The sequence below is a fragment of the Oncorhynchus mykiss genome, chromosome 5 (genome assembly GCF_057628025.1).
Source record: "Oncorhynchus mykiss isolate SJ-2025 chromosome 5, ASM5762802v1, whole genome shotgun sequence".
Lineage (NCBI taxonomy): Eukaryota > Metazoa > Chordata > Actinopteri > Salmoniformes > Salmonidae > Oncorhynchus > Oncorhynchus mykiss.
In genome coordinates this window covers 82,958,980-82,986,377 of record NC_143026.1, presented here as the reverse complement: position 1 = coordinate 82,986,377, position 27,398 = coordinate 82,958,980, and the positions used below count along the sequence as shown (strand labels likewise).

General features: G+C 43.2%; 3 protein-coding genes and 1 pseudogene across 5 annotated transcripts in view; 2 read left to right on the top strand and 2 right to left on the bottom strand.

The window, feature by feature from the left end:
• The window catches only part of LOC110524665 (solute carrier family 22 member 23), an 86,057-nt gene extending 76,053 nt beyond the window's left edge, over positions 1-10,004 (top strand). For both annotated transcript variants that reach the window (XM_036978544.2, XM_036978546.2), the window contains exons 6-10: positions 1,823-1,925; positions 4,210-4,436; positions 4,907-4,939; positions 6,143-6,266; positions 7,025-10,004. In XM_036978544.2, the coding sequence (XP_036834439.2) occupies positions 1,823-1,925; positions 4,210-4,436; positions 4,907-4,939; positions 6,143-6,266; positions 7,025-7,463 (926 nt within the window). In that variant the 3' untranslated portion in view covers positions 7,464-10,004. The remainder of the gene's footprint in view (positions 1-1,822; positions 1,926-4,209; positions 4,437-4,906; positions 4,940-6,142; positions 6,267-7,024) is intronic.
• Positions 10,005-10,120: 116 nt separating this feature from the next.
• On the bottom strand, positions 10,121-12,159 carry LOC149983600 (proteasome assembly chaperone 4-like; annotated as a pseudogene). Its single transcript, XR_016496339.1, has 3 exons — positions 11,856-12,159; positions 11,643-11,718; positions 10,121-10,298 (listed from the first exon to the last, which is right to left on the bottom strand). The product of XR_016496339.1 is annotated as a proteasome assembly chaperone 4-like (transcript).
• A 110-nt stretch (positions 12,160-12,269) lies between these two features.
• LOC110524664 (uncharacterized) lies at positions 12,270-15,922 on the top strand. The gene is made up of 2 exons (XM_021604511.3): positions 12,270-12,601; positions 12,996-15,922. Exons 1-2 carry the CDS (start codon positions 12,376-12,378, stop codon positions 15,044-15,046), a joined length of 2,277 nt encoding a protein of 758 aa, XP_021460186.2. The 5' UTR covers positions 12,270-12,375; the 3' UTR covers positions 15,047-15,922.
• On the bottom strand, positions 15,764-25,419 carry bphl (biphenyl hydrolase like). Its single transcript, XM_036978547.2, has 7 exons — positions 25,267-25,419; positions 24,489-24,592; positions 20,849-21,015; positions 17,140-17,293; positions 16,896-17,027; positions 16,649-16,772; positions 15,764-16,463 (listed from the first exon to the last, which is right to left on the bottom strand). The coding sequence occupies exons 1-7, from the start codon at positions 25,341-25,343 to the stop codon at positions 16,373-16,375; spliced, it is 849 nt and encodes a 282-aa protein (XP_036834442.2). The 5' UTR covers positions 25,344-25,419; the 3' UTR covers positions 15,764-16,372.
• Between the last annotated feature and the right edge of the window lie 1,979 nt (positions 25,420-27,398).

Genomic DNA, 27,398 nt, shown 5'->3' with positions numbered 1-27,398 from the left:
CAGAGAGGGGAGAGGTAGAGAGACAGAGAAGGGAGAGGTAGAGAGACAGAGAGTAAAATGAGAGGTAGAGAGACAGAGAGTAAAAGGAGAGGTAGAGAGACAGAGAGGGGAGAGGTAGAGAGACAGAGAGGGGAGAGGTAGAGAGACAGAGAGTAAAATGAGAGGTAGAGAGACAGAGAGGGGAGAGGTAGAGAGACAGAGAGGGGAGAGGTAGAGAGACAGAGAGTAAAAGGAGAGATGGAGAGACAGAGAGGGGAGAGGTAGAGAGACAGAGAGGGGAGAGATGGAGAGACAGAGAGTAAAATGAGAGGTAGAGAGGGGAGAGGTAGAGAGACAGAGAGTAAAAGGAGAGATGGAGAGGTAGAGAGACAGAGAGTAAAATGAGAGGTAGAGAGACAGAGAGGGGAGAGGTAGAGAGACAGAGAGTAAAATGAGAGGTAGAGAGACAGAGAGGGGAGAGGTAGAGAGACAGAGAGGGGAGAGGTAGAGAGACAGAGAGTAAAAGGAGAGATGGAGAGACAGAGAGGGGAGAGGTAGAGAGACAGAGAGGGGAGAGATGGAGAGACAGAGAGTAAAATGAGAGGTAGAGAGGGGAGAGGTAGAGAGACAGAGAGTAAAAGGAGAGATGGAGAGGTAGAGAGACAGAGAGTAAAAGGAGAGATGGAGAGACAGAGAGTAAAAGGAGAGGTAGAGAGACAGAGAGTAAAATGAGAGGTAGAGAGACAGAGAGGGGAGAGGTAGAGAGACAGAGAGTAAAATGAGAGGTAGAGAGACAGAGTAAAAGGAGAGGTAGAGAGACAGAGAGTAAAAGGAGAGGTAGAGAGACAGAGAGGGGAGAGATGGAGAGACAGAGAGTAAAATGAGAGGTAGAGAGGGGAGAGGTAGAGAGACAGAGAGTAAAAGGAGAGATGGAGAGGTAGAGAGACAGAGTAAAATGAGAGGTAGAGAGACAGAGTAAAAGGAGAGGTAGAGAGACAGAGAGGGGAGCGGTAGAGAGACAGAGAGTAAAAGGAGAGGTAGAGAGACAGAGAGGGGAGAGGTAGAGAGACAGAGTAAAAGGAGAGATGGAGAGGTAGAGAGACAGAGAGTAAAAGGAGAGATGGAGAGGTAGAGAGACAGAGAGTAAAATGAGAGGTAGAGAGACAGAGTAAAAGGAGAGATGGAGAGGTAGAGAGACAGAGAGTAAAATGAGAGGTAGAGCGACAGAGAGGGGAGAGGTAGAGAGACAGAGAGGGGAGAGATGGAGAGACAGAGAGTAAAATGAGAGATGGAGAGGTAGAGAGGGAAAAGACACTGCATGTCAAAAAATAACTGTGTTCTGTCCATGGCCACTACACAGATCCCTGGTTTGCAGCTGATCTTGCAGTATATACATATGGGAAGTTTCACGTAGAGTCAACAACAACACACCATTGTCTATTGCATTTACACGGATCACATTGTTGTTATAAACAACATGTAACTGCAGGTCTCTGATTTCAGTGATGAAATGTGTCTGCCATGGATTCAGTCAGTCAGACACTGTCAAACACACACACACTCGTTCATTTTTATATGTGCAACTGCATGGGATTTAGTTTCATATGATGAAATATATCTGCAAGGCTTGATGCCAGACACATACACCCTCCATGAGAAATGAGTTTAACGCAGGGAGCAGATTAATACAGATGGATCGGATCTCATACACACACATCAACCCACAGAAGACCATTACTGTATAATCTGTGTGGTGTGGATGCTGGCTCCATGTATGTGCGTGCGTGTGTGTTGTTTCCTTGCCAGTGTAAAGGTCTCACACTGTGTTCTATCTCACCATCAGAGCTGGAGCATGAGCTGCATAAGAAGCCAAAGAGGACCTGCATCGTCAAGATGACCAGCACCAGAAACCTGTGGAAGAACATCGTCGTGCTCTGTGTCAACTCGTAAGTCTGTCTGTGTGTGTGCACATCTGTGTGTAATTGTATCGAAGGCACTGGGTAATGTGCCAAACAGAGCATGAATTTCATATGAGTTAGGTTTCCCATTGAGAAACGGTACATTGGCCTCCCGGGTGGCGCAGTGGTTACTGCAGCGCCAGCTGTGCCACCAGAGACTCTGGGTTCGCGCCCAGACTCTGTCGTAACCGGCCGCAACCCGGGAGGTCCGTGGGGCGACGCACAATTGGCCTAGAGTCGTCCGGGTTAGGGAGGGTTTGGCCGGTTGGGATATCCTTGTCTCATTGCGCACCAGTGACTCCTGTGGCGGGCCGGGCGCAGTGCGCGCTAACCAAGGTTGCCAGGTGTGCGGTGTTTCCTCCGACACATTGGTGCGGCTGGCTTCCGGGTTGGATGCGCGCTGTGTTAAGAAGCAGTGCGGCTTGGTTGGGTTGTGAGGACGTCTCTCCCGAGCCCGTACGGGAGTTGTAGCGATAAGACAAGCTGCTAAAACAATTGGATACCACGAAATTGGGGAGAAAAACGGGGTAAAAATGTTAAAAAATAACAATAAATAAAATAGCCATTGTGGCTATGAAAAGGCTGTTTGTGGCTATGAAAAGGCTGTTTGTGGCTATGACAAGGCTGTTTGTGGCTATGACAAGGCTGTTTGTGGCTATGACAAGGCTGTTTGCCGGTATAGTTTGTGGCTATGAAAAGGCTGTTTGTGGCTATGACAAGGCTGTTTGTGGCTATGACAAGGCTGTTTGCCGGTATAGTTTGTGGCTATGAAAAGGCTGTTTGTGGCTATGACAAGGCTGTTTGTGGCTATGACAAGGCTGTTTGCCGGTATAGTTTGTGGCTATGATAAGGCTGTTTGCTGGTACACTTTGTGGCTATGACAAGGCTGTTTGCCGGTATAGTTTGTGGCTATGACAAGGCTGTTTGCCGGTATAGTTTGTGGCTATGACAAGGCTGTTTGCTGGTACACTTTGTGGCTATGACAAGGCTGTTTGCCGGTATAGTTTGTGGCTATGACAAGGCTGTTTGCCGGTATAGTTTGTGGCTATGATAAGGCTGTTTGCCGGTATAGTTTGTGGCTATGATAAGGCTGTTTGCCGGTATAGTTTGTGGCTATGACAAGGCTGTTTGCCGGTATAGTTTGTGGCTATGACAAGGCTGTTTGCCGGTATAGTTTGTGGCTATGACAAGGCTGTTTGCCGGTATAGTTTGTGGCTATGACAAGGCTGTTTGCCGGTATAGTTTGTGGCTATGACAAGGCTGTTTGCTGGTACACTTTGTGGCTATGACATAGTGGTGTGCCGGTACACTGTGGCTATGACAAGGCTGTGTGTGTGTGTGTGTGTAACTGGTGGGATCTGCTCTCCCGCTTGGGAAACCACACACTGGTTATAAACCTCGTTGTTCCAACCAACGTGAAATAGATATTAAATTGCCCAGTGGGCAATGACTTAACCATTAGACCAGGAGAGAATATCCTTCCGCCAGAGAGTCCAACTCACCTAGACCAGGAGAGAATATCCTTCTGCCAGAGAGTCCAACTCACCTAGACCAGGAGAGAATATCCTTCCGCCAGAGAGTCCAACTCACCTAGACCAGGAGAGAATATCCTTCCGCCAGAGAGTCCAACTCACCTAGACCAGGAGAGAATACCCTTCTGCCAGAGAGTCCAGCTCACCTAGACCAGGAGAGAATACCCTTCTGCCAGAGAGTCCAGCTCACCTAGACCAGGAGAGAATATCCTTCCGCCAGAGAGTCCAACTCACCTAGACCAGGAGAGAATATCCTTCCGCCAGAGAGTCCAACTCACCTAGACCAGGAGAGAATATCCTTCCGCCAGAGAGTCCAACTCACCTAGACCAGGAGAGAATACCCTTCTGCCAGAGAGTCCAGTTCACCTAGACCAGGAGAGAATATCCTTCCGCCAGAGAGTCCAACTCACCTAGACCAGGAGAGAATATCCTTCCGCCAGAGAGTCCAACTCACCTAGACCAGGAGAGAATACCCTTCTGCCAGAGAGTCCAGCTCACCTAGACCAGGAGAGAATACCCTTCTGCCAGAGAGTCCAGCTCACCTAGACCAGGAGAGAATACCCTTCTGCCAGAGAGTCCAACTCACCTAGACCAGGAGAGAATATCCTTCTGCCAGAGAGTCCAACTCACCTAGACCAGGAGAGAATACCCTTCTGCCAGAGAGTCCAACTCACCTAGACCAGGAGAGAATATCCTTCTGCCAGAGAGTCCAACTCACCTACATATCTCTCTTTCCTCAGGTTGACTGGGTACGGTATCCACCACTGTTTTGCCCGCAGTATGATGGACCCGGAGGCTCCTGTGTCGGCCATGTTTCACGCTGACTACTACACTATGGCTGGCATCGCCGTAGCGACGTGCCTGGCGCTGTGCCCGGCCGTGGCATTCATGGGTCGTCGGGGCGGACTGCTCACCTTCATGATCATCACCGCCCTGGCATCACTGTTGCAGCTGGGTCTGCTCAACTGTGAGTTGGAGACACACACTGGAGACACACACACACGTGTTATGCACACACACACAAATGAAACACAGATATATATACATCTTATCTCTATGAAATAAACATTTGGGTCAACCTTCAGTTTATGAAAGCCCATGTTTTGTCAGATGTTTTAACAAGTGACCAATGCAGGCATCCCCCTCATAATTCTTAATTCACAAATAGCTCTTTACATGGGTAAACACAAAGCAAAATCATCCTATTATAATTTGAATTTGTCGTAGACAAGTGTCATACTCAGATAATGGACTTACAGTGCTTCAGAGAAGTCATTACTAGGAGAATGTCACTTTCTGCATCATTACCTCTGTTCTTCAGTCATTATATCAGATCAACAGTATCTGTCAGACAAATACTGAGCTCTTCTAATGGCTATGCTCGTGCTAATTTTCTCAATTTTTATTCCCTCTATCCTGGCCTTTGTTTGAATATAGTGATTGGCAAGTACAGCCTTCGCCATGACACAGGTACAGTTTGACTTTATACAATCATACTGATTGGAAGAATGCAATCATTGGTTCCAGGTATAGCCCTTTAGGTTCCAGTTATAACCCTTTAAGTTCCAGGTTAAACCCTTTAGGTTCCAGGTATAACCCTTTAGGTTCCAGGTTAAACCCTTTAGGTTCCAGGTTAAACCCTTTAGGTTCCAGGTTAAACCCTTTAGGTTCCGGGTATAACCCTTTAGGTTCCAGGTATAGCCCTTTAGGTTCCAGGTTAAACCCTTTAGGTTCCAGGTTAAACCCTTTAGGTTCCAGGTTAAACCCTTTAGGTTCCAGGTTAAACCCTTTAGGTTCCGGGTATAACCCTTTAGGTTCCAGGTATAGCCCTTTAGGTTCCAGGTTAAACCCTTTAGGTTCCAGGTTAAACCCTTTAGGTTCCAGGTTAAACCCTTTAGGTTCCAGGTTAAACCCTTTAGGTTCCAGGTATAACCCTTTAGGTTCCAGGTTAAACCCTTTAGGTTCCAGGTTAAACCCTTTAGGTTCCAGGTTAAACCCTTTAGGTTCCAGGTATAACCCTTTAGGTTCCAGGTTAAACCATTTAGGTTCCAGGTTAAACCCTTTAGGTTCCAGGTTAAACCCTTTAGGTTCCGGGTTAAACCCTTTAGGTTCCGGGTATAACCCTTTAGGTTCCAAGTTAAACCCTTTAGGTTCCAGGTTAAACCCTTTAGGTTCCAGGTTAAACCCTTTAGGTTCCAGGTTAAACCCTTTTAACCTGGGGCGGCAGGTAGCCTAGTGGTTAGAGCGTTGGGACAGTAACTGAAAGGTTGCTAGATTGAATCCCCGAGCTGACAAGGTACAAATCTGTCTTTCTGCACACTGTTCCTAGGCTGTCATTGTAAATAAGAATTAGTTCTTAAGTGACTTGCCTAGTTAAATAAAGGTTAAAAAAGGGGGTTCTACCTGGAACCAAAAAGGGTTGACCTATTGGGACAACCAAATAACTGTTTTTGGAACCATTTTTCTAAGAGTATATGCCGATCAGGTGCTCTACAGGCCAGCCTCAGGCTCCATCTGTTGATTTTGTGTTGTAGAATATACAAAACAGTCATTAAATAAAATGAATGGCTAGTCAGTACACCACTGTGTTTGGTTTTTATTAAGTGAAATGTTTATACTTGTGATGTATGTGTCTCACCTCCTCTCGTGTCCCTCCTCCTCTTGTATGGTTAGTTCTGAGGGACACGCTAAACAGGAAGTTCTCTGTGGCATTCTCCATCATTGGAATGTTCTCCTCTCATGCCGTCAGCACCCTCAGCATCTTCTTCTGCGCTGAGATCACTCCCACCGTCATCAGGTAACACACACACACCTATGTATGGTCTGACTGCACCCACACACACCTAGTTATTTGATTCCTATAACTACATACTACAGGTGGTTGGTGGCACCTTAATTGGGAGGACGGGCTTGTGGTAATGGCTGGAGCAGAACATGTGGAAAGGTATCAACAACAACATCAAACACATGGACACCATTCCATTCACCCCTTCCAGCCATTATGAGCCATCCTCCCCTCAGCAGCCTCCACTGCTACTCACTAAGTTTTAGGTTTGAGTGGCCTACTAGCGCCATCTTTTGGTGCAGTCTGTATGTGTCATATAAATGCAATTTGACAGAGACTGCTGTTCTAGAATATAGATCAGGGAAGGGCAACTGGCGGTCCACAGATCAATTTCACAAGAACAACAAATATATGGATATAGTTTTTTTTGGGGGGGGGGGGGGTGACGACTCCGTCGGGGTCTCAACTTACTGTTGAGAGTTAGAATAATAAAATACACAAGGTGCAATTTTGAAAATTGATTGTGCATCAGCAGTTACTCAATTAGCTCATGTCAGCAAATAGTTTTTTATAGATTGGTAGTAATCTAGCGGCCCGCTATCTACACTTGTAGTAAGCATAGTGGAATTACTGACCGGGGTGGGCCCATTGCTCATCAGTTATCATATTAAAAACTGCAAACGTTTACCTCCCCTCTATAGTAAACTGTGTAGAATTGCAGGAAATTAAGTGTAAAACTGACTCTCCCTCTGTCTCCCTTCCTCCCCCAGGGGTGGTGGTCTGGGCCTGGTCCTGGCCAGTGCTGGCTTCGGCATGCTGACAGCCCCCATCATGGAGCTCCACAACCAGAAGGGCTACTTCCTGCATCACATGATCTTCGCTGCCTGCACCCTGCTGTGCATCATCTGTCTCCTACTGCTGCCCGAGCCGCGCAACCAGCCTCTGCCAGAGAGCCTCGCGGACGGGGAGAGCTACACTCGCCAGCCCCTCCTCACCCACCGGCCTGGAGAGCAGCACCTCCTTCTCACCAAGCCTGGGGATAGGGACTTATACTCCCGGGTCCACGACACGCCGCGGCATCTTACGGCCACCGGGGGCGCCACAACAGCAGCGGCTACTGCTCTTGCAGCAGTGCCGACATTGTATGTTACCAGAGGGGGGGTGATCAGTAATATTATGGTGTCAAATGGGGTGGGAGGGTCGTCGTAGCAGCAGACACACACTCCTCTCTGACACACACAGACAGAGGATAGGACGAGACTGTGCTGTAGGGATGGCAGGGACTGTCCCACTCCTGGTCACTGTCATGACTGGCCTGGTCTGATGTGATCATGCAGTCAGGAGAACATGGAATAATTCCGCTTGTCAGATTCTTCCATGAGGAACTCTTTAATTTTAAAACATTCCCATTCTGGTGGGTTTAATGAAAATATTATCCCTCTCATTAGACTTATGATGCGATCTCTCCACGTTGTGTTAGTCTGAAAGGGGAAAATCGAGCTTCCCCAATCATGGACATCCAAGATTTGGACAAAAGAAAAAACGAATTACTATTCAGATGCCCCAGGAGGGCATCAATGGTTGGATTTAAATGGGTCGTAATGTAATATGGTGATGGGTTAGCCTGTAGAGTAGTGATTCTCTGTGTCCTGAATGTCACCATATTCCCTATATAGTGTACTGCTTTTGACCAGGGCCTGCATCGTGCACTACTCATGACCAGAGGCCTATCTATAGGGAATAGGGTACTATTTTGGACACTCAATATATTTAGTAAGACTTTGAGGGCCTGCAATAGAACAGGATCTTGGAACAAAATATGGGAAAGTATGTCTTTGCAATTAACTGAAACTCATTACAATGACTTACATGCATTAGTGCCCATAGGGTAGTTGTTGCCAAGGGTTGTCAGTGTGTAGAATGAGCAGCATGGTTCCATGCTGAGGAGGGATGTCATGGTGTCTGTAAGTTATCAGCAGAGTAGTGTACTCAAACCGCATAGAGATAAATGTATAGAGCAGCAGAACAGACACTGTATTAGATATTTCATTTGAAACGTCATGGCTTTCAACAGTGATGTGTGCTCTATGCATTTAATTTCCCTCTACTTGGTTTTTTTGCACTAAAATTCAAAGTTAAATCAAATGTAATAAAATATTTGTCCGCCAACTTGTTTTAGGTGAAACTGCTGCGCTCTAAATTGAATAAAAGGGTAGGCCTATATACTGTTGCCTACTTGATGGGTTTATTTATGAATCTCTGCCTCCCACCCCCATCAAAAGTCCAAGTTGGCACTTTATGCTTAGTAGGAGTGGAATCACTATGATGACTTTAGAAAACAGAGTATTGCTTCTCCCATGTAATGTTGGTGAATGATGGTTGTCAACACAATGCTGTGAGTGACAGTCGGAAACCTAAAAACTGTGATGGAAAAGGATTTGAACTTGACCTTTTCATGGTGTTTTTATATCCGTATTCTATGGTGTTGAGTGGACAATACTAGTTAGTTACTAGTATGTGCAGAATATGTCCCAAATAGCACCCTATTTACTACATAGTGCACTACTTGGTCAAAAGTAGTGCACTACATAGGGAATAGAGTACAATTTGAGATTGAGCCTGTCTCCACTATGAAACATATGCTTCTGAATGGCTTTATCATGATGGTTCTTTTGTTTAAAAAATACAATTAAAATGGTACAGGCTACTTTGAAAGAATCGTTCAGTAATTCAGTATTTATTTTTGTCATGTTGCCAAGGGCATTCTTGTTGCTTGAAATACCTTTAATTTAGCTAATTCTGACCTTTCCTGTCCCTGTTCTCAACACTGTGGTAAATAATGTTAGTAGTATATTGGTGTTTTTAGGACTTGTTTCAACCCGTCTCTTTAGCACGGTTAAATAATGGCTGGCCATGCCACAAAGCACAATGTCTATCGGGGTTTTGAAATGGTTAGTGTCTAGTTTATTAGGTTAGTACAATAGTGTGATCTAGTTAGAACAGCTGTGACTTACAGGGTGTTTGTATACAAACTCTGCTCTAACATACAAATTATTAATACACACCTTACATTGGCGACCTCAGGTGATTTTATTTGGCTCCCCAAGTTTTCTGAAAAGATTGTAGAAACACCAGCAAATCAGCTCCAACTGATTTTAATTTTAGAAGTCTGTTCCAAAGTATTCCCACGCATAAGAGATATGTGACTGTATACAAATGTAAACAAGGTTTGAAATGATTTGTTTTCGTCAAATATATCTATTTGGGCTTCTTTCAGTCAATTTGCAGTCTACAAATTATTTTTAAGTATGACCTGGCCCCCTGACCATCCACTCAACCAAAATAAATCAGCCGCTGCTGAATCTAGTTAATGATCCCTGATGTATGGACTATCATATCTCATGTACTAGGCACATCAGTTATTTTCATAGGACAATTTGTCACACAATGTACATAGAGGACCTTAAAGGCCAAGTATACTCTATACATTTCTGCCATGAACCATAGTTGATGCAAATGGCACATATTTTGACGGTGGACACCTTGTATTGTTTATTTGGTAGTTTGTAAATGTTTATCAATGAAATATTGTGGTAAAATAAATGAAATTCCATGAGTGATTGTCAACCACTAATATTTTCTAAATGTTTTTTTATATGATGCACTTGTACATATTAAAACCATAAATGTTGTTTTGATAATAAACCACTTAATGTATTGTTTGTCAATAAATGAACACTACCGAGGTGATACATGTGATGTCTAAGTTTGTAGGTGGGCAGTGGGCACAGGAAAGAGGACTGGTCTCTGGTTAGATCTCAAGCAAGTGCTAAAACAGCAAGTGACAAACAGTCTAGACAGGTAGGTAATGTTGTTCTCTCCATTGTATTATTTTGGTAAAATGTCAATATAAATGGGGGAAAGATTCAAATGTATCCATGTGAACTTCCATCTCCTTTATCCTATTCTCCACCAGCAGAGACAGGTTGGAGTTGGTCATGGGCAGATTGTAGCTCACAAACACCCGTTTCTTAGTCCTCTTAGCTGGAAAACAAAGGATAAGGAGGACAGCTGGATTAGTGACTAGGACAACTGGGTTAGTGATGTTTCAAATCGTGTAAGCTGACACCAACAAAAGACAATCATACTGGTTAGTGGTTTAAGTGTCTAGCTTTCTGTAAATGTTCTGATTCTGAATAACATATAGCAACTATAGTGAAGAAAAATATAAACGCAACATGTAAAGTGTTGGTCCCAAGTTTCATGAGCTGAAATTAAAGATCCACAAATGTTCAATACACATAAAAGCTTCTTAAATGTTGTGTACAAATTTGTTTACATCCCTGTTAGTGAGCATTTTCCCTTTGCCAAGATATCGGGTGGATGGATTTAATCAAGAAGCTGATTAAACAGCATGATCATTACACAGGTGCACCTTCTACTGGGGAGAATAAAAGGCTACTCTAAAATGTGCAGTTTTGTCACACAACACAATGCCACAGATGTCTCAAGTTGAGGGAGTGTGCAATTGGCATGCTGACTGCATGAATGCCCACCAGAGTCTTGCCAGAGAATTGAAGCTTAATTTCTCTACCATTATTTCTCTACCAACGTTATTTTAGAGAATTTGGCAGTACGTCCAACCAGCGTCACAACCACAGACCACACGTAACCACCCCATCCCAGGACCTCCACACCCATCTTCTTCACCTTCAAAATCGTCTGAGTCTAGCCACCTGAAGAAACTGAGGAGTATTTATTACGGTATTAAAGCCCTTTTGTGGGGAAAAACTGATGGCTGGGCCTAATTAGATTAGGGCCTAATTTATTTATTTCAATTGACTGACTTCCTTATATAAACTGTAACTCAGTAAAATTGTTGCATGTTGAGTTTATTTTTTTGTTCAGTATAAATCAATGTATAATTGATTGTTAGACAATTTTGACTGTAAGCACAATGTTGTGGCATCTTGGATAATTTGTGTGTGTGTAAATATGTGGCCTGTCTTATGCTGCGTTTAAAACAACTGGGAACTGATTCCAACTTCAGTGAGTTCAAGACAACTGCGAATTCAGAGAAAAACGAGGTCCGACCATAGCTTCGGGAAGTAGAGGTGCTGCAGCACCACCTGGAAAATCTGAAGAGGAAAAAACAGTTAATACAAAAATATATATTTTGTAGTCCTGTATTTGCGGACCGGTATAGCTCCATCTTTCTAGGGCTCCGATTTTCTGACCTGATGATTTTTTTCTCCCAAATTCCCAGTTGTCTTGACAGCACCATCATGATAGCATGAAGCTGGACAATACCTTCACAGTCTGTGGAGGATACAGCCAATCTTCTGAGAGATAGGATATTGACAGGAAGATGAAGAAAGGGGTGCTTACTCAATTTCTGCGCCAGTGAATTCTGGGTGGTTTCAGATGGGTCCTCCAGGACTAAGGTAGACAGCGGCATCGAATCCTGAATACACACACACCTGATATAATACCTTTAACGCAGCTAGCTAGAAACATTACACAGTGAAGCTAGCTAGCTTCCAATCTCTGTTAGCTAGTCTGCTTTGTAACAGTGTATGTGTTGTACAGTAAGCTACTCACAAATGTACTTTCCATTGAAACAACCAAGTTGGACAAGACGGGGTTCGAGCCGAACCAAAGGAGAAAAAAAAACATTGAGTTTCATGACGTGAAAGTGAACCGTTTGCTCCAGAATCTTCTCTGAGATATCGTGCACTGTAATGGCATCTCCTACTGCTTCTGATATGTTCATTTTGAATAGCTGTTTGTAGGAAGACAAGTAGCTACGACTAAACGAGACGATTCATTTGAATTTGTTCAACCTACTCATGTGCGCCCGTAAATCAAGTCACTTCCTGGTTTCTGGAACGCCTAAGCACTTGCACGTGATTCTGAACATCACGAGAAACATGATTGGCTAGCTGTGTATTGTTCCCGCCTTTGCTTGAATGTCATTCGGTCCTCAAAGTGTCAACATCTTTTCGAAGCCGGAAATCTTTGCAAGCTCGGAACTTCGGCATGAAAAATGCTAAGGTGGTTAGAAGTTGACGAGTATCTTTAGGTTTAATTTAAGTTGTTAAAGCGTTAATATTTCCTAAAAATGTCCAAAATACAGCTGTTGAATCTGTTTATCACCGAACGGTTAACAACGGCAGCTGTTGAGCTATTTGGAGAAAATAAAACCGAGTACCATGACCGATTAAAATCAGCGGCAGTTGATATATTCAGGATAGTGGAAAAGACGATAATAGAGTACTTGGAAGAGATATCCAGCTCAAAGCAGGAGAATGGTCGTCTGCGGAGGATTCTTCTGGATTTGGGAGCAGGTTTGTGACTAGTAAACAGCATACGATTAAAACAATACAGATGACCGCTAATGCACATATTAATCCACTGTTGCATTCGTCGCAGTAGTAGAAGGGCGGTAGACTGACAGTCTTAAAGCGATGATGTCACTCTTTGCCACTCCAGAATGCCTGAGTCAGAACCAGTTTTTTTGTTGTTGTTGCTAACATTCCAATCCTTGTATTCGGTGTCATTGCCAAACATTTTTTGCATGACAAGGAGTGGAATGTTAGCTCATACAAACTGTATTTCCCCAGGTTAAGAAGCGGGGCATAGGCCTAAATAATTGTGAAGGTAGCCAACTTGAATTGATGTGAATTGTGTTTGAGTTATTTATCGAATGTGTAGAACCTTATTTCCCATCCTTCTCCCCAGACCCCCAGCAGCTAACTCGGGAGATTCCACCTAAGCAGCAGCAACAACAACCACACTGTGAGCAGGAGTGGAGCCCCAGTCGGGTGCAGGAGGAGACAGAGCACACATTGATTACAGAGCAACAGGAGGAACTCAAGGCCAGTCAGGATACCACAGAGGTCACACAGTTTATATTTCCTCCTCCCTATGTGGAACGTGACTGTGATCAGGACAGTGAAAGGGACCCTCTACCCACCAACACCATTGTCGGAATCAAAACAGAACCTGATGATGGAGAGGACTACGGAGTATCAGAACCAATCATTGACTCTCAGCCCCTCTCTGAACTTGGTCTACATCCAGACTCTAAAGTCTGCACTGAGGCCAAGATAACCAGTGAGCTGAAAGCACCGTTGAGGGCTCACACAGAGAAGCGGTTACACATGTGTACTGTGTGCAGGAAAAGCTTCACCAGGGCAGGCCAGTTAAAAATACATCAGAGAATTATTCACATCGGTGAGAAACCATACAGCTGTACTGAATGTGGCAAATCATTCAACCACAAGGAAATCCTGGACAGGCATATAAACACTCACACAGGAGTGACACCATACAAATGCCCTGTGTGCAGTCAATGCTTCATTAGCAGAAGCCATTTAGGAAATCACCGGAAAATTCATCAGAAAGATGAAAAGCCATATAAGTGCAAAGAATGCTCCAGGTCCTTCAAAGGCAAGGGAGCTCTGGTCAGGCATATGAAGACTCACAATGGAGAGAAACCTTATCAATGTTTTGAGTGTGACAAAGGCTTCACACGTCAGGGACACCTGACAGAGCATATGAGATCCCATACAGGAGGGGAGAGCCTATTTAAATGTCCTGTGTGTGAGAAATCCTGTATATCAGCCGTGGTTCTAAAACGCCATCAGCTAATTCACACCGGAGTGAAACCATGCAGCTGCCAGGAGTGTGGAAAAAGCTACAGTCTGAAGGCAACACTAAAAGAGCATATGAGGAGCCACACAGGGCAACGACTTCAGTGTCCTATGTGTGAAAAATGTTTCACATTTAAAGCAGGTCTAAGACAACACCTAAAAACTCACAATAGAGAGACACCATACATGTGCAGCGATTGCAGTCAAAGTTTCAGCCGTAAATCGGACTTGATCGGGCATATGCGCACTCATACAGGAGAGAGATTATTCCGGTGCCTTCTATGTGAGAAATGCTTTATATCAGACTGTGATTTAAAACGCCACCAGCGGATCCACACTGGTGAGAAACCATACAGCTGCAAGGAATGCGACAAAAGCTTCACTCTTAAGGGAGGTCTGAAAACGCACATGAAGATACACACAACACGGAAACCCTACTGCTGCAATGAATGTGGCAAATGCTTCCTCCACAATACTAGACTGACAGACCACATGAGGAGCCACACAGGGGAGCAGCCGTACAAGTGTGATGTCTGCGGGAAATGCTTTGTCTATTCAAGCGATTTGAAAAAGCATGAGAGAATTCACACAGGTGAGGAACCATACAGGTGTGTTGAATGTAACAAATGCTTCAACTACGAGGGTAATTTGCTAAGCCATATGAGGGTACACACAGGGGAGACAGGAGAGGAAGGAGAGGAGCCTCCAGCGTATCTCTGCAGCGATTGCGGCAAAAGCTTCCATCAGATGCGAAACCTTAAGCAGCATATGAAGAGTCACAAACAGAAGGCAATGCTGCAGTGCACTATGTGTGAAAAAGCTTTTCCAAAAGAAAGCCAACTCAAACTCCACGAGAGAATTCACACTGGAGAGAAACCGTACCTGTGTAACACTTGTGGGAAAAGCTTTAGCAGGAAGGAACACCTGAATGGTCACATGAGGACTCATTCAGGGGAGAAACCATACATGTGTCCTTCGTGTGGTAAATGCTTTTTATCAACAAGCGATCTTAAACGCCATCAGAGAATTCACACTGGCGAGAAACCGTTTCGCTGTAACTATTGCGATAAATGCTTCAATCAGATGAGTTCCCTGAAATCACACATGAATAACATTCACAAGAGGGAGAGCATGTAGTTCTCGGTCAGGTGTAAAATGTGTCCATCAAAAGATGGATAGGCTCATTGTAACTGTCACTGTTGTGCCTGTCAGAGAACACACTGTACATATAAAGACTTTACCAGCGGTGAAAGTAGAATTCATTTCTTCCCACTACGGGACCAACATGTGCTTGTGCCTATAGACCCAATAAATGTATTGGCCTAATCATAGAATTCCTATTAATTCAAAAGGATGTCTGTGGACCTAGAAGATATTTCATAACTTTTAAAATGTATTAACTAGTATTGTGGTATAAACACAACCAGTCATTATGTTTTTATCTGATTGTTTGATAATCACTTCAAAGGGCTCCAAGCTCATCCACTCAACATATTTCCAGCCTCCAAACCAGGACCTCACATGAACTGAGTACTGGTACTTCAAATGTTCTACTGCTTGAGCTCCTGTTCCTCTTATAGAATATTAGCTCAAAAGTACCGGAACCTATTTCAGTCCAAGTCGAGCTCTTGTTCCAAACAGTGGTGACTCTTTCCAGTCATCTGTTACACAAAACACCAAAAAGTCTAATGACATTTGGTGATTGTCATTAGGCCAGAATTGAAGCGTCCACTGCTGTCTGCACGCGCCTGTGTCAGCCACTCATCTCTACCTTTGCAAAATTTCAGTGTTCTCATCTGACCACATCGCATATTGGAGCATAGGCTATACCACCAGTTTAAGTCCATTTGCTAATTTTCTTGACATTTTGTTTTAATCATTGTGATAAGTTCATGTTTAACTGGTACGGCGTACCCACACTATTTATTTTGCTGGGACGCCGTACCACACACCACCTTACTTTCACCCCTGCTGTTTACTAAATATGTCTGATTAAAATTGTAATTGAATGACTATCATTTTCCAACTTTTCTTTTGCTTTGTTTTACATGGCATAACAGTTTGCAAATGCAACATTTACATAACATGCCATATATGACACACAACAGTACAAAACAGAGGACTGTACACAACAATACAAATGATGCAAAAAGTTAAACAACTTATTACACAAGGAATTAATATATAACATTTGCAATAGTCATGTGGATGGGTATTTATTTTGGCTCATATACTAGTAATTCAGTGATAAGTCAGTTAATTAATGGACCAAACTCCGATTGATTATTACTGTTGCTTTCTATAGTGCTCCTTCAATGTTGTCCACTCTTGAACACAGACCCAGGCCTGAAAGCTTCTCATTTCCTGTGGGTGCAGGACTTGTGTAACCGAATTGGCACCCTAATCCCTACATACTGCAAAATGTTAGGTTACGTCCCAAATGGCACCCTATTCCTATGTCCATCACTGGTTCAGGAAGTCTTCAACCAGCTTGTTGAACTTGGCAGCAAACCTCAGATGCAGGTTGTGTTTCCCTTCCGGCATCAGATGCAACCTGGACACCAAAGAAGATGTTACAGTGGAGGTTGTACGTATCATTAGTGGTTGTAGTTAAACATTGACATAATACATGCTGACTACATAATTTATTTCATACAATGCCTCTATAAGAGAGAAAAACATACAGAAGGGAGGATAGGAAAACAAAAGAGAAGGAATGTAATGGGGGAATCAGCTCACCTTGAACCCTTGATGTGTTTGAGGAGATACTGAGGGTGGAAGCTGGGCACCATGGGATCCTTCTCTCCGTGGATGATGAGAGAGGGACAGCTGATCTGAGGCAACAGCTCCATACAGATGCTTCCTGAACAATACAGGACAGACAGAAAACAAGTCTAAGGATCTATACAGATACTACCTAACACAGGAACTGACAAGTGGAACTGGAAAATTGGAATCTTTGCTGCAAAGATGTTGCTGCCCTTACCTTCTGGTCTCTGGGCGAACTGTCCAATCCCGTCCACCCATCCTTCCCAGGTCTTAATGAAGAGCTCTGCCCCATACACTTCCTCCATGGGCCTCCTCATCCTCTCACTCCACTGAGACACATCACGGATCGCTGAAGACACATGGACACACACAAGCTGTATTGCACAAACCCTGACACATGCAGAGCTGCCTCATCCAGTCTCTCCAAAGCATGCTCGCACACACCAATAAGAGGACCTCACCATTGTAGATCTTTACATCTTGTGGTGAGACATATGCGTTGGAGCCCCACACCACCATCTTATTGACCAGGGAGGGGTTCCTGGCTGCTGCAATCAGAGCAGTAATGCCTCCGTCACTCCAGCCCAGCAGAGAGAACCTTGGAAATCTCAACGCCTACCATGGGAAAGATACAGATAAGCAATGAGGGAAAAGACACACACACACACACGTTCACACATAAGCAATGAAGGAAAAGACACACACACACGTTCACAGATAAGCAATGAGGGAAAAGACACACACACACGTTCACAGATAAGCAATGAAGGAAAAGACAAACACACACGTTCACAGATAAGCAATAAGGGAAAAGACACACACACGTTCACAGATAAGCAATAAGGGAAAAGACACACACACACACGTTCACAGATAAGCAATGAGGGAAAAGACAAACACACACGTTCACAGATAAGCAATGAGGGAAAAGACACACACACACGTTCACAGATAAGCAATGAGGGAAAAGACACACACACACGTTCACAGATAAGCAATGAGGGAAAAGACACACACACACACACGTTCACAGATAAGCAATGAAGGAAAAGACACACACACACGTTCACACATAAGCAATGAGGGAAAAGGCATACACACGTTCACAGATAAGCAATAAGGGAAAAGACACACACACACGTTCACAGATAAGCAATGAGGGAAAAGACAAACACACACGTTCACAGATAAGCAATGAGGGAAAAGACACACACACACGTTCACAGATAAGCAATGAGGGAAAAGACACACACACACACACGTTCACAGATAAGCAATGAAGGAAAAGACACACACACACGTTCACACATAAGCAATGAGGGAAAAGGCATACACACGTTCACAGATAAGCAATAAGGGAAAAGACACACACGTTCACAGATAAGCAATGAGGGAAAAGACACACACACACGTTCACAGATAAGCAATAAGGGAAAAGACACACACACGTTCACAGATAAGCAATAAGGGAAAAGACACACACACACACGTTCACAGATAAGCAATGAGGGAACAGACACACACACACACACACACACGTTCACAGATAAGCAATGAAGGAAAAGACACACACACACACACGTTCACACATAAGCAATGAGGGAAAAGGCATACACACGTTCACAGATAAGCAATAAGGGAAAAGACACACACACGTTCACAGATAAGCATTGAGGGAAAAGGCATACACACGTTCACACATAAGCAATAAGGGAAAAGACACACACACACACGTTCACCCATAAGCAATGAGGGAAAAGACACACACACACGTTCACAGATAAGCAATGAGGGAAAAGACACACACACACACGTTCACACATAAGCAATGAAGGAAAAGACACACGTTCACAGATAAGCAATAAGGGAAAAGACACACACACACACACACACGTTCACACATAAGCAATGAGGAAAAAGGCATACACACGTTCACACATAAGCAATGAAAGAAAAGACACACGTTCACAGATAAGCAATAAGGGAAAAGACACACGTTCACACATAAGCAATAAAGGAAAAGACACACACACGTTCACAGATAAGCAATGAAGGAAAAGACACACGTTCACAGATAAGCAATGAAGGAAAAGACACACGTTCACAGATAAGCAATGAGGGAAAAGACACACGTTCACACATAAGCAATGAAGGAAAAGACACACACACGTTCACAGATAAGCAATGAAGGAAAAGACACACACGTTCACAGATAAGCAATGAAGGAAAAGACACGTTCACAGATAAGCAATGAGGGAAAAGGCATACACGTTCACAGATAAGCAATGAAGGAAAAGACACACGTTCACAGATAAGCAATGAGGGAAAAGGCATACACACGTTCACAGATAAGCAATAAGGGAAAAAGCATACAGTCGTGGCCAAAAGAGAATGACACAAATATTAATTTCCACAAAGTTTGCTGCTTCAGCGTCTTTAGATATTTATGTTACTATGGAATACTGAAGTATTCCATAGTAATAATAATTACAAGCATTTCATACGTGTCAAATGCTTTTATTGACAATTACATGAAGTTGATGCAAAGAGTCAATATTTGCAATCTTGACCCTTCTTTTTCACGACCTCTGCAAACCGCCCTGGCATGCTGTCAATTAACTTCTGGGCCACATCCTGACTGATTGCAGCCCATTCTTGCATAATCAATGCTTGGAGTTTGTCAGAATTTGTGGGGTTTTGTTTGTCTACCCGCCTCTTGAGGATTGACCTCAAGTTCTCAATGGGATTAAGGTCTGGAGAGTTTCCTGGCCATGGACCAAAAATATAGATGTTTTGTTCCTCAAGCCACTTGGTTATCACTTTTGCCTTATGGCAAGGTGCTCCATCATGCCGGAAAAGGCATTGTTTGTCACCAAACTGTTCCTGGATGGTTGGGAGAAGTTGCTGTCGGAATATGTGTTGGTACCATTATTTATTCATGGCTGTGTTCTTAGGCAAAATTGTGAGTGAGCCCACTCCCTTGGCTGAGAAGCAAACCCACACATGAATGGTCTCAGGATGCTTTACTGTTGGCATGACACAGGACTGATGGTAGCGCTCACCTTGTCTTCTCTGGACAAGCTTTTTTCTGGATGCCCCAAACAATCAGAAAGGGGATTCATCAGAGAAAATGACTTGACCCCAGTCCTCAGCAGTCCAATCCCTGTACCTTTTGCAGAATATCCGTCTGTCCCTGATGTTTGTCCTGGAGAGAAGTGGCTTCTTTGCTGCCCTTCTTGACACCAGGCCATCCTCCAAAAGTCTTCGCCTCACTGTGCATGCAGATGCACTCACACCTGCCTGCTGCCATTCCCGAGCCCCTATCCCGCAGCTGAATCAACTTTAGGAGACGGTCCTGACGCTTGCTGGACTTTCTTGGGTGCCCTGAAGCCTTCTTCACAACAATTGAACCGCTCTCGAAGTTCTTGATGATCCGATAAATGGTTGATTTAGGTGCAATCTTACTGGCAGCCTGTGAAGCACTTTTTGTGCAAAGCAATGATGACGGCACGTGTTTCCTTTCAGGTAATCATGGTTGACAGAGGAAGATCAATGATTCCAAGCACCACCCTCCTTTTGAAACTTCCAGTCTGTTATTTGAACTCAATCAGTGTGACAGATCTCCAGCCTTGTCCTCGTCAACAATCACAGCTGTGTTAACGAGAGAATCACTGACATGATGTCAGCTGGTCCTTTTGTGGCAGGGCTGAAATGCAGTGGAAATGTTTTTTTGGCATTCAGTTAATTTGCATGGCAAAGAGGGACTTTGCAATTAATTGCAATTCATCTGATCACTCTTCATAACATTCTGGAGTATATGCAAATTGCCATCATACAAACTGAGGCAGCAGACCTTGTGAAAATTAATATTGGTGTCATTCTCAAAACTTTTGGCCACAACTGTACACACGTTCATAGAAAAGCAATGAGGGAAAGACATACACACGTTCACAGATAAATAAGGAAATATACTTGGCTGACTGTCCTCACATACAAAGAGCAAGAGAGGCAACTGTGTAGTTCATGTTCTCCAGAGTAGTCCTGTTTCTCTGTGTTGCGGAGAAAGTCATCTTGTGTGCTGACTTGCAATATGCAATATTGAGAAACACACTCTACAGCAACATTTTAAAGCATCTTCCGAATGTGATTCCTGATTGGTTTAACTCTGACCTGCATCAGGTCCACAGCGTCCTTGGCATCCCTCTCAAAGAAGTCCAGTGGGAAGTCTCTCTCCGGGGGGCGGGAGTTTCCGTACCCGCGAGGGTCCCAACCAATCACAGTGAAGCGGTCCTTACTCAAAGACTTCAGCTGCGGCCCAAAGTCAGTCTGAGCACTTCCTGTTACAGGAAGACACACTGCTGGTAACCAACATTATAGAGGGTCTATGCCTGTTCTGATGAGGACCCAAAACAACTTAGTATGTGTTTTTATGAAGTTTTCTATCACGTAGGCCAGGTATTCCCAAACTGGGGTATGTGCAATGCCGTCAGGGGTACGCCAAATAAAAATGTGATTCACATTAAAAAAATATTTTAAAAATTATATATATAAAAAATAAAAAAAATGGGGGTGAGCTCTTTGGTCTTGGCCATAGTGGAGTTTGGAGTGTGACTGTTTGAGGTTGTGGACAGGTGTCTTTTATACTGATAACAAGTTCAAACAGGTGCCATTAATACAGGTAACGAGTGGAGGACAGAGGAGCCTCTTAAAGAAGAAGTTACAGGTGTGTGAGAACCAGAAATATTGCTTGTTTGTAGGTGACCAAATACTTATTTTCCACCATAATTTGCAAATGAATAAATAAAAAATCCTACAATGTAATTTTCTGGATTTATTTTTCTCATTTTGTCTGTCATAGTTGAAGTGTACCTATGATGAAAATTACAGGCCTCTCTCATCTTTTTAAGTGGGAGAACTTGCACAATTGGTGGCTGACTAAATACTTTTTTGCCCCACTGTAGTGTTGTGTGTTCATTCCAAACAACTCAACTTTAGTTTAATCTGTCCACAGTTTTGTCACCAAAGCCCCATATACTACCCACCACTGCAACCTGTATGCTCTCGTTGGCTGGTACTCGCTTCATATTCGTCGCCAAACCCGCTGGCTCCAGGCCATCTAAGTCTTTGCTAGGTAAAGCCCTGCCTTATCTCAGCTCACTGGTCACCATTGCAGCATCCACCCGTAGCACGCGCTCCAGCAGGTATATTTTACTGGTCACCCACAAAACCAACTCCTCCTTTGGCCGCCTTTCCTTCCAGTTCTCTGCTGCCAATGACTGGAACAAATTGCAAAAATCACTGAAGCTGGAGACATATCTCCCCCACAAACTTTAAGCATCAGCTGTCAGAGCTGCTTACCGATCACTGCATTTGTATATAGCCCATCTGTAAATTGCCCACCCAACTACCTAATCCCCATATTGTTATTCTTTTTTTTGCTCCTTTGCACTCCAGTATCTCTACTTGCACATTCATATTCTGCACATCTATCACTCCAGTGTTTAATAGCTAAATTGTAATTATTTCGCCACGATGTCCTATTTATTGCCTTACCTCCCTAATGTTACTACATTTGCACACACTGTATATATACTTTTTCTATTGTGTTATTGACTGTATGTTTGTTTATCCCATGTGTATGTGTAACTCTGTTGTTTGTGTCACACTGCTTTGCTCTATCTTGGCCAGGTCGCAGTTGTAAATGAGAACTTGTTCTCAACTGGCTTGTGAAGGTGAAATAAAAAATATATTTTTTTTTAATTATCCAGGTGCTTTTTTATGAACTTAAGACATGCAGCTATGTTTTTTTGGACAGCAGTGGCTTCTTCCGCGGTGTCCTCCCATGAACACCTTTCTTGTTTAGTGTTTTACGTATCGTAGACTCGTCAACAGAGATGTTAGAATGTTCCAGAGATTTCTGTACATCTTAAGCTGACACTCTAGGATTCTTTGTAACCTCATTGAGCATTCTGCACTGTGCTCTTGCAGGACGTCCACTCCAAGAGAGAGTAGCAACAACGTTGAACTTACTCCATTTATAGACAATTTGTCTTACTGTGGACTGATGAACATCAAGGCTTTTAGAGATACTTTTCGAACCCTTTCCAGCTTTATGCAAGTCAACAATTCTTAATCTTAGGTCTTCTGAGATCTCTTTTGTTCGAGGCATGGTTCACATCAGACAATGCTTCTTGTGAATAGCAAACTCACATTTTCTGAGTTTTTTTTATAGGGAGCTCTAACCAACATCTCCAATCTTGTCTCATTAATTGAACTCCAGGTTAGCTGACTCCTGACTCCAATTAGATTTTGGAAAAGTCCTTAGCCTAGGGGTTCACATACTTTTACCAACCTATGCTATCAATGTTTAAATTATGTATTCAATATAGACAAGAAAAATACAATAATTTTTGTCTTATTAGTTTAAGCACACTGTATTCGTCTATTGTTGTGACTAAGATGAGGATCAGATCAAATGTTTTGCCTAATTCATGCAGAAATCCAGGTAATTCCAAAGGGTTCACATACTTTTTCTTGCCACTGTAATTTTCACTTGTCTGACCGCTTGCATGATGACGAGCATCTCAAACGACTGGCCTATCTGGGTGAAGTTTTTTCTCGCCTGAATGATCTGAATCTAGGATTAAAGGGACTCTCCGCAACTATATTCAATGTGCGGGAGAAAATTGAGGCTTTGATTAAGAAGTTGGAGCTCTTCTCTGTCTGCATTAAAAAGGAAAACACACAGGTCTATCCATCATTGTATGATTTTTTTTGTGTGCAAATGAACTCAAGCTTATGGACAATGTCAAATGTGATATAGCGAAGCACCTGAGTGAGATGGTTGCACAATTACGCATGTACTTTCCCGAAACGGACAAAACAAACAACTGGATTCGTTATCCATTTCATGCCCTGCCTCCAGTCCACTTACCGATATCTGAACAAGAGAGCCTCATCGGATTTGCAACAAGCGGTTCTGTGAAAATTTAATTTAATCAGAAACCACTGCCTGATTTCTGGATTGGGCTGCGCTCAGAGTTTCTTGCCTTGGCAAATTGGCTGTTAAGACACTGATGCCCTTTGCAACCACGTACCTATGTGAGAGTGGATTCTCGGCCCTCACTAGCATGAAAACTAAATACAGGCGGGCACAGACTGTGGAAAATTATTTAAGACAGACTCTCTACATGCAGTTATGTGCATCCTTTCAAGCACACCCTTCTCATTAACCTGTGATGAGTTATTCACAATTTTTGATGAACAAATAAGGTTTTATATGTAAGATGTCTAAATAAAGAGAAAAATTAATGATTATTATTATGTTATTATTTGTGCCCTGGTCCAATAAGAGCTCTTTGCCACTTCCCATGAGCCAGGTTGTGACAAAAACTCACACTCATTCTTATGTTTAATACATTTATCGTATAGTATGTGTGTGGCAGGCTTACAATGATGGCAAAAAACAACATTTGAGATTGCACTGACCCTGGTGCTAGAGGGGGTACGCAGCTGGAGGTTGAATGTTTGAAGGGGTACGGGACTATAAAAAGTTTGGGAACCACTGCAGCTTGAAGTCCTCAGTCTCCTCTCAATATCAAAGTCACAATTACTAATGTTGATGCTCTGATGGGCAGAGGCCTTAATCAGTAGTGTGACGTATGATTTAGGCTACTCCATATTTGAAAGAGATCATCATCTACAACTTTAGACAGTCACTCGACAAGGCTTGGGGAAGTGACAAAGGTCGGTAGTGTTGTGCACCAGACACTGAAAGCCTGGGGACCATGTTATGAGTGTTGTTACCTACCCAGAGCTCCAGGCAGTAGTAAAACAGCATGGTCTCCTTTTCCAGTCTGCTGGTAGAACAGATCCACCCCATTCACACGCTCTCTGCCTGATACCACTGACGTACTGAGGGGAAAACAAACACAATTAGACAGATTATCTACTTGATGAATAAATACTGACAATTCATGCGTATTTTAACTGATAATCTGTGACATACAGTATCATGATCGGCTATGAAAAGCCAACTGACATTTTCTCCTGAGGTGCTGACCTGTTGCACCCTCTACAACCATGAACGTTTAAACATCTTAGCCATGTACTATTAAAATCTCCACCCGGCACAGCCAGAAGAGGCTTTGCCACCCCTCAGAGCCTGGTTACTCGCTAGGTTTCTTCCTAGGGAGTATTTTCTAGCCACCGTGCTTCTACATCTGCATTGCTTGCGGTTTGGCGTTTTAGGCTGGGTTTCTGTACAGCATTTTGTGACATCGGCTGGCGTAAACAGGGCTTTATAAATACATTTGATTGAAATTTGATAGGTCACAAACCAAATGCATATTAAATTTCATACGCTGCAACTGGAGCCTGAGATTGGTAAATAGCGCCATCGTCTGTAAATATATTAAACTGCACTGAAAGCCAGACAACATGCATGACAGCTGTATTGGAGGCAAAGACTATTCTAAGTATTTTCATTGCTAAACACGAACCATTGTTGTAATATTTGCAAATAATTCGCTAGCTAGCTACCGTAGAATGCACATCGTATTTACGGACACTTGAACCGCATGTATTACCAGTAGAGCTGGACTCCTTGCATAGCCTTTTTGGTAAAAGCGTTGCGAAGTCCTCTTTCCCAGAATAACATCGCCATTTCGTTGACAAAACGTTTCTAGATGGGTTTCACCTCGCACAATTTCTCATTTGACTGTGTCACAGCTGAACTATATTGACAGGTAAACGTGTAAAGCAAAGTTTGTTTTGGTGAATGAATAGCTTGAAGAACCTGCCGACAATTTCGACACAAGTGTGCGTTTTGGCGAAAGTACGGAGGCAAATCTTTCACTAGCTCATATTAGCCAAAGGGTCATGGCTAGATGGGATACAGCTCTTGTTAAATTAATGTCAAAAATTGACATTTTAACAGTTTTTCCTTACCTTAGCCAAATTATCCTAACCTGTTACGTTAATTATCATAACATGCTGTTTAAGTTCTAGCCTGCTACGAAAAGTCCAATCTCAAATTTTTTGACCAAACCTCGATCTCTTCTAGCCATCACCTCAGCAAAAATGGTCTATTATAGTGAGTGACAAGATAGTCAAGTGACCGCTCTAATGGAAATGACATGTCCTTATTTCTCTAAGTATACTATTTAATTATACAGTGGTACAGTTAAATGTTATAGTATCACTACATTCCCCATCTAGGCCAGTGGTTCCCAAACTTTTTATAGTCCCGTACCCCTTCAAACATTGGAGAGTCTCAATCTTAAATCCTTTTCCACACACAGTCTGTGCCCGCCTGTATTTAGTTTTCATGCTAGTGAGGGCCGACAATCCACTCTCACATAGGTACGTGGTTGCAAAGGGCATCAGTGTCTTAACAGCCAATTTGCCAAGGCAAGAAACTCTGAGCGCAGCCCAATCCAGAAATCTGGCAGTGGCTTCTGATTAAATTAAATTTTCACAGAACCGCTTGTTGCAAATTTGATTAGGCTCTCTTGTTCAGATATTGGTAAGTGGATTGGATGCAGGGCATGAAAGGGATAAGGAATCCAGTTGTTTGTGTAATCCGTTTCGGGAAAGTACCTGCTTAATTGTGCACCCATCTCACTCAGGTGCTTCGCTATATCACATTTGACATTGTCCGTAAGCTTGAGTTCATTTGTACACAAAAAAATCATACAGTGATGGAAAGACCTGTGTGTTTTCCTTGTTAATGCAGACAGAGAAGAGCTCCAACTTCTTAATCATAGCATCAATTTTCTCCCGCACATTGAATATAGTTGCAAAGAGTACCTGTAATCCTAGATTCAGATCATTCAGGCGTGAAAAAACATCACCCAGATAGGCCAGTCGTCTGAGAAACTCGTCATCATGCAAGCGGTCAGACAAGTGAAAATTATGGTCAGTAAAGAAAACTTTAAGCCACTCTCTCAATTTAAAAAAAAATTGTCAATACTTTGCCCCTTGATAACCATATGTTGTAAAAGCAGTACATGTTTGCTGCCCATATCATTACATAATGCAGGGAATAGACGAGAGTTCAGGGGCCTTGCTTTAACAAAGTTAACCATTTTCACTGTAGTGTCCATAACATCTTTCAAGCTGTCAGGCATTCCCTTCACAGCAAGAGCCTCTCGGTGGATTTTATTTTTTATTTATTTTACCTTTATTTAACCAGGCAAGTCAGTTAACAACTTATTTTCAATGACGGCCTAGGAACAGTGGGTTAACTGCCTGTTCAGGGGCAGAACGACAGATTTGTACCTTGTCAGCTCAGGGGTTTTGAACTTGCAACCTTCCGGTTACTAGTCCAACGCTCTAACGACTAGGCTACCCTGCCGCCCCCGGCAGTGCACCCAAGTGGTGTCGTGAGCAACAGCTTGCATGTGCGTTACCACTCCACTATGTCTCCCTGTCATGGTACCATCAGTACAGATTCCAACACATCCTAACCACCAAAGTCATTTGATGTCACAAAGCTGTCCAGTACTTTAGAAATATCCTTTCATGTTGTCCTGGTTTCCAGTGGTTTGCAGAAGAGGATGTCTTCCTTACTTGGCCCCATATAAACATAATAGACATATACCAGGAGCTGTGCCAGGCCCACCACGTCTGTCGACTCATCCAACTGTAATGCATATAATTCACTGGCTTGTATGCGAAGCAGTAATTGCTTCAAAACATCTCCTGCCATGTCACTAAT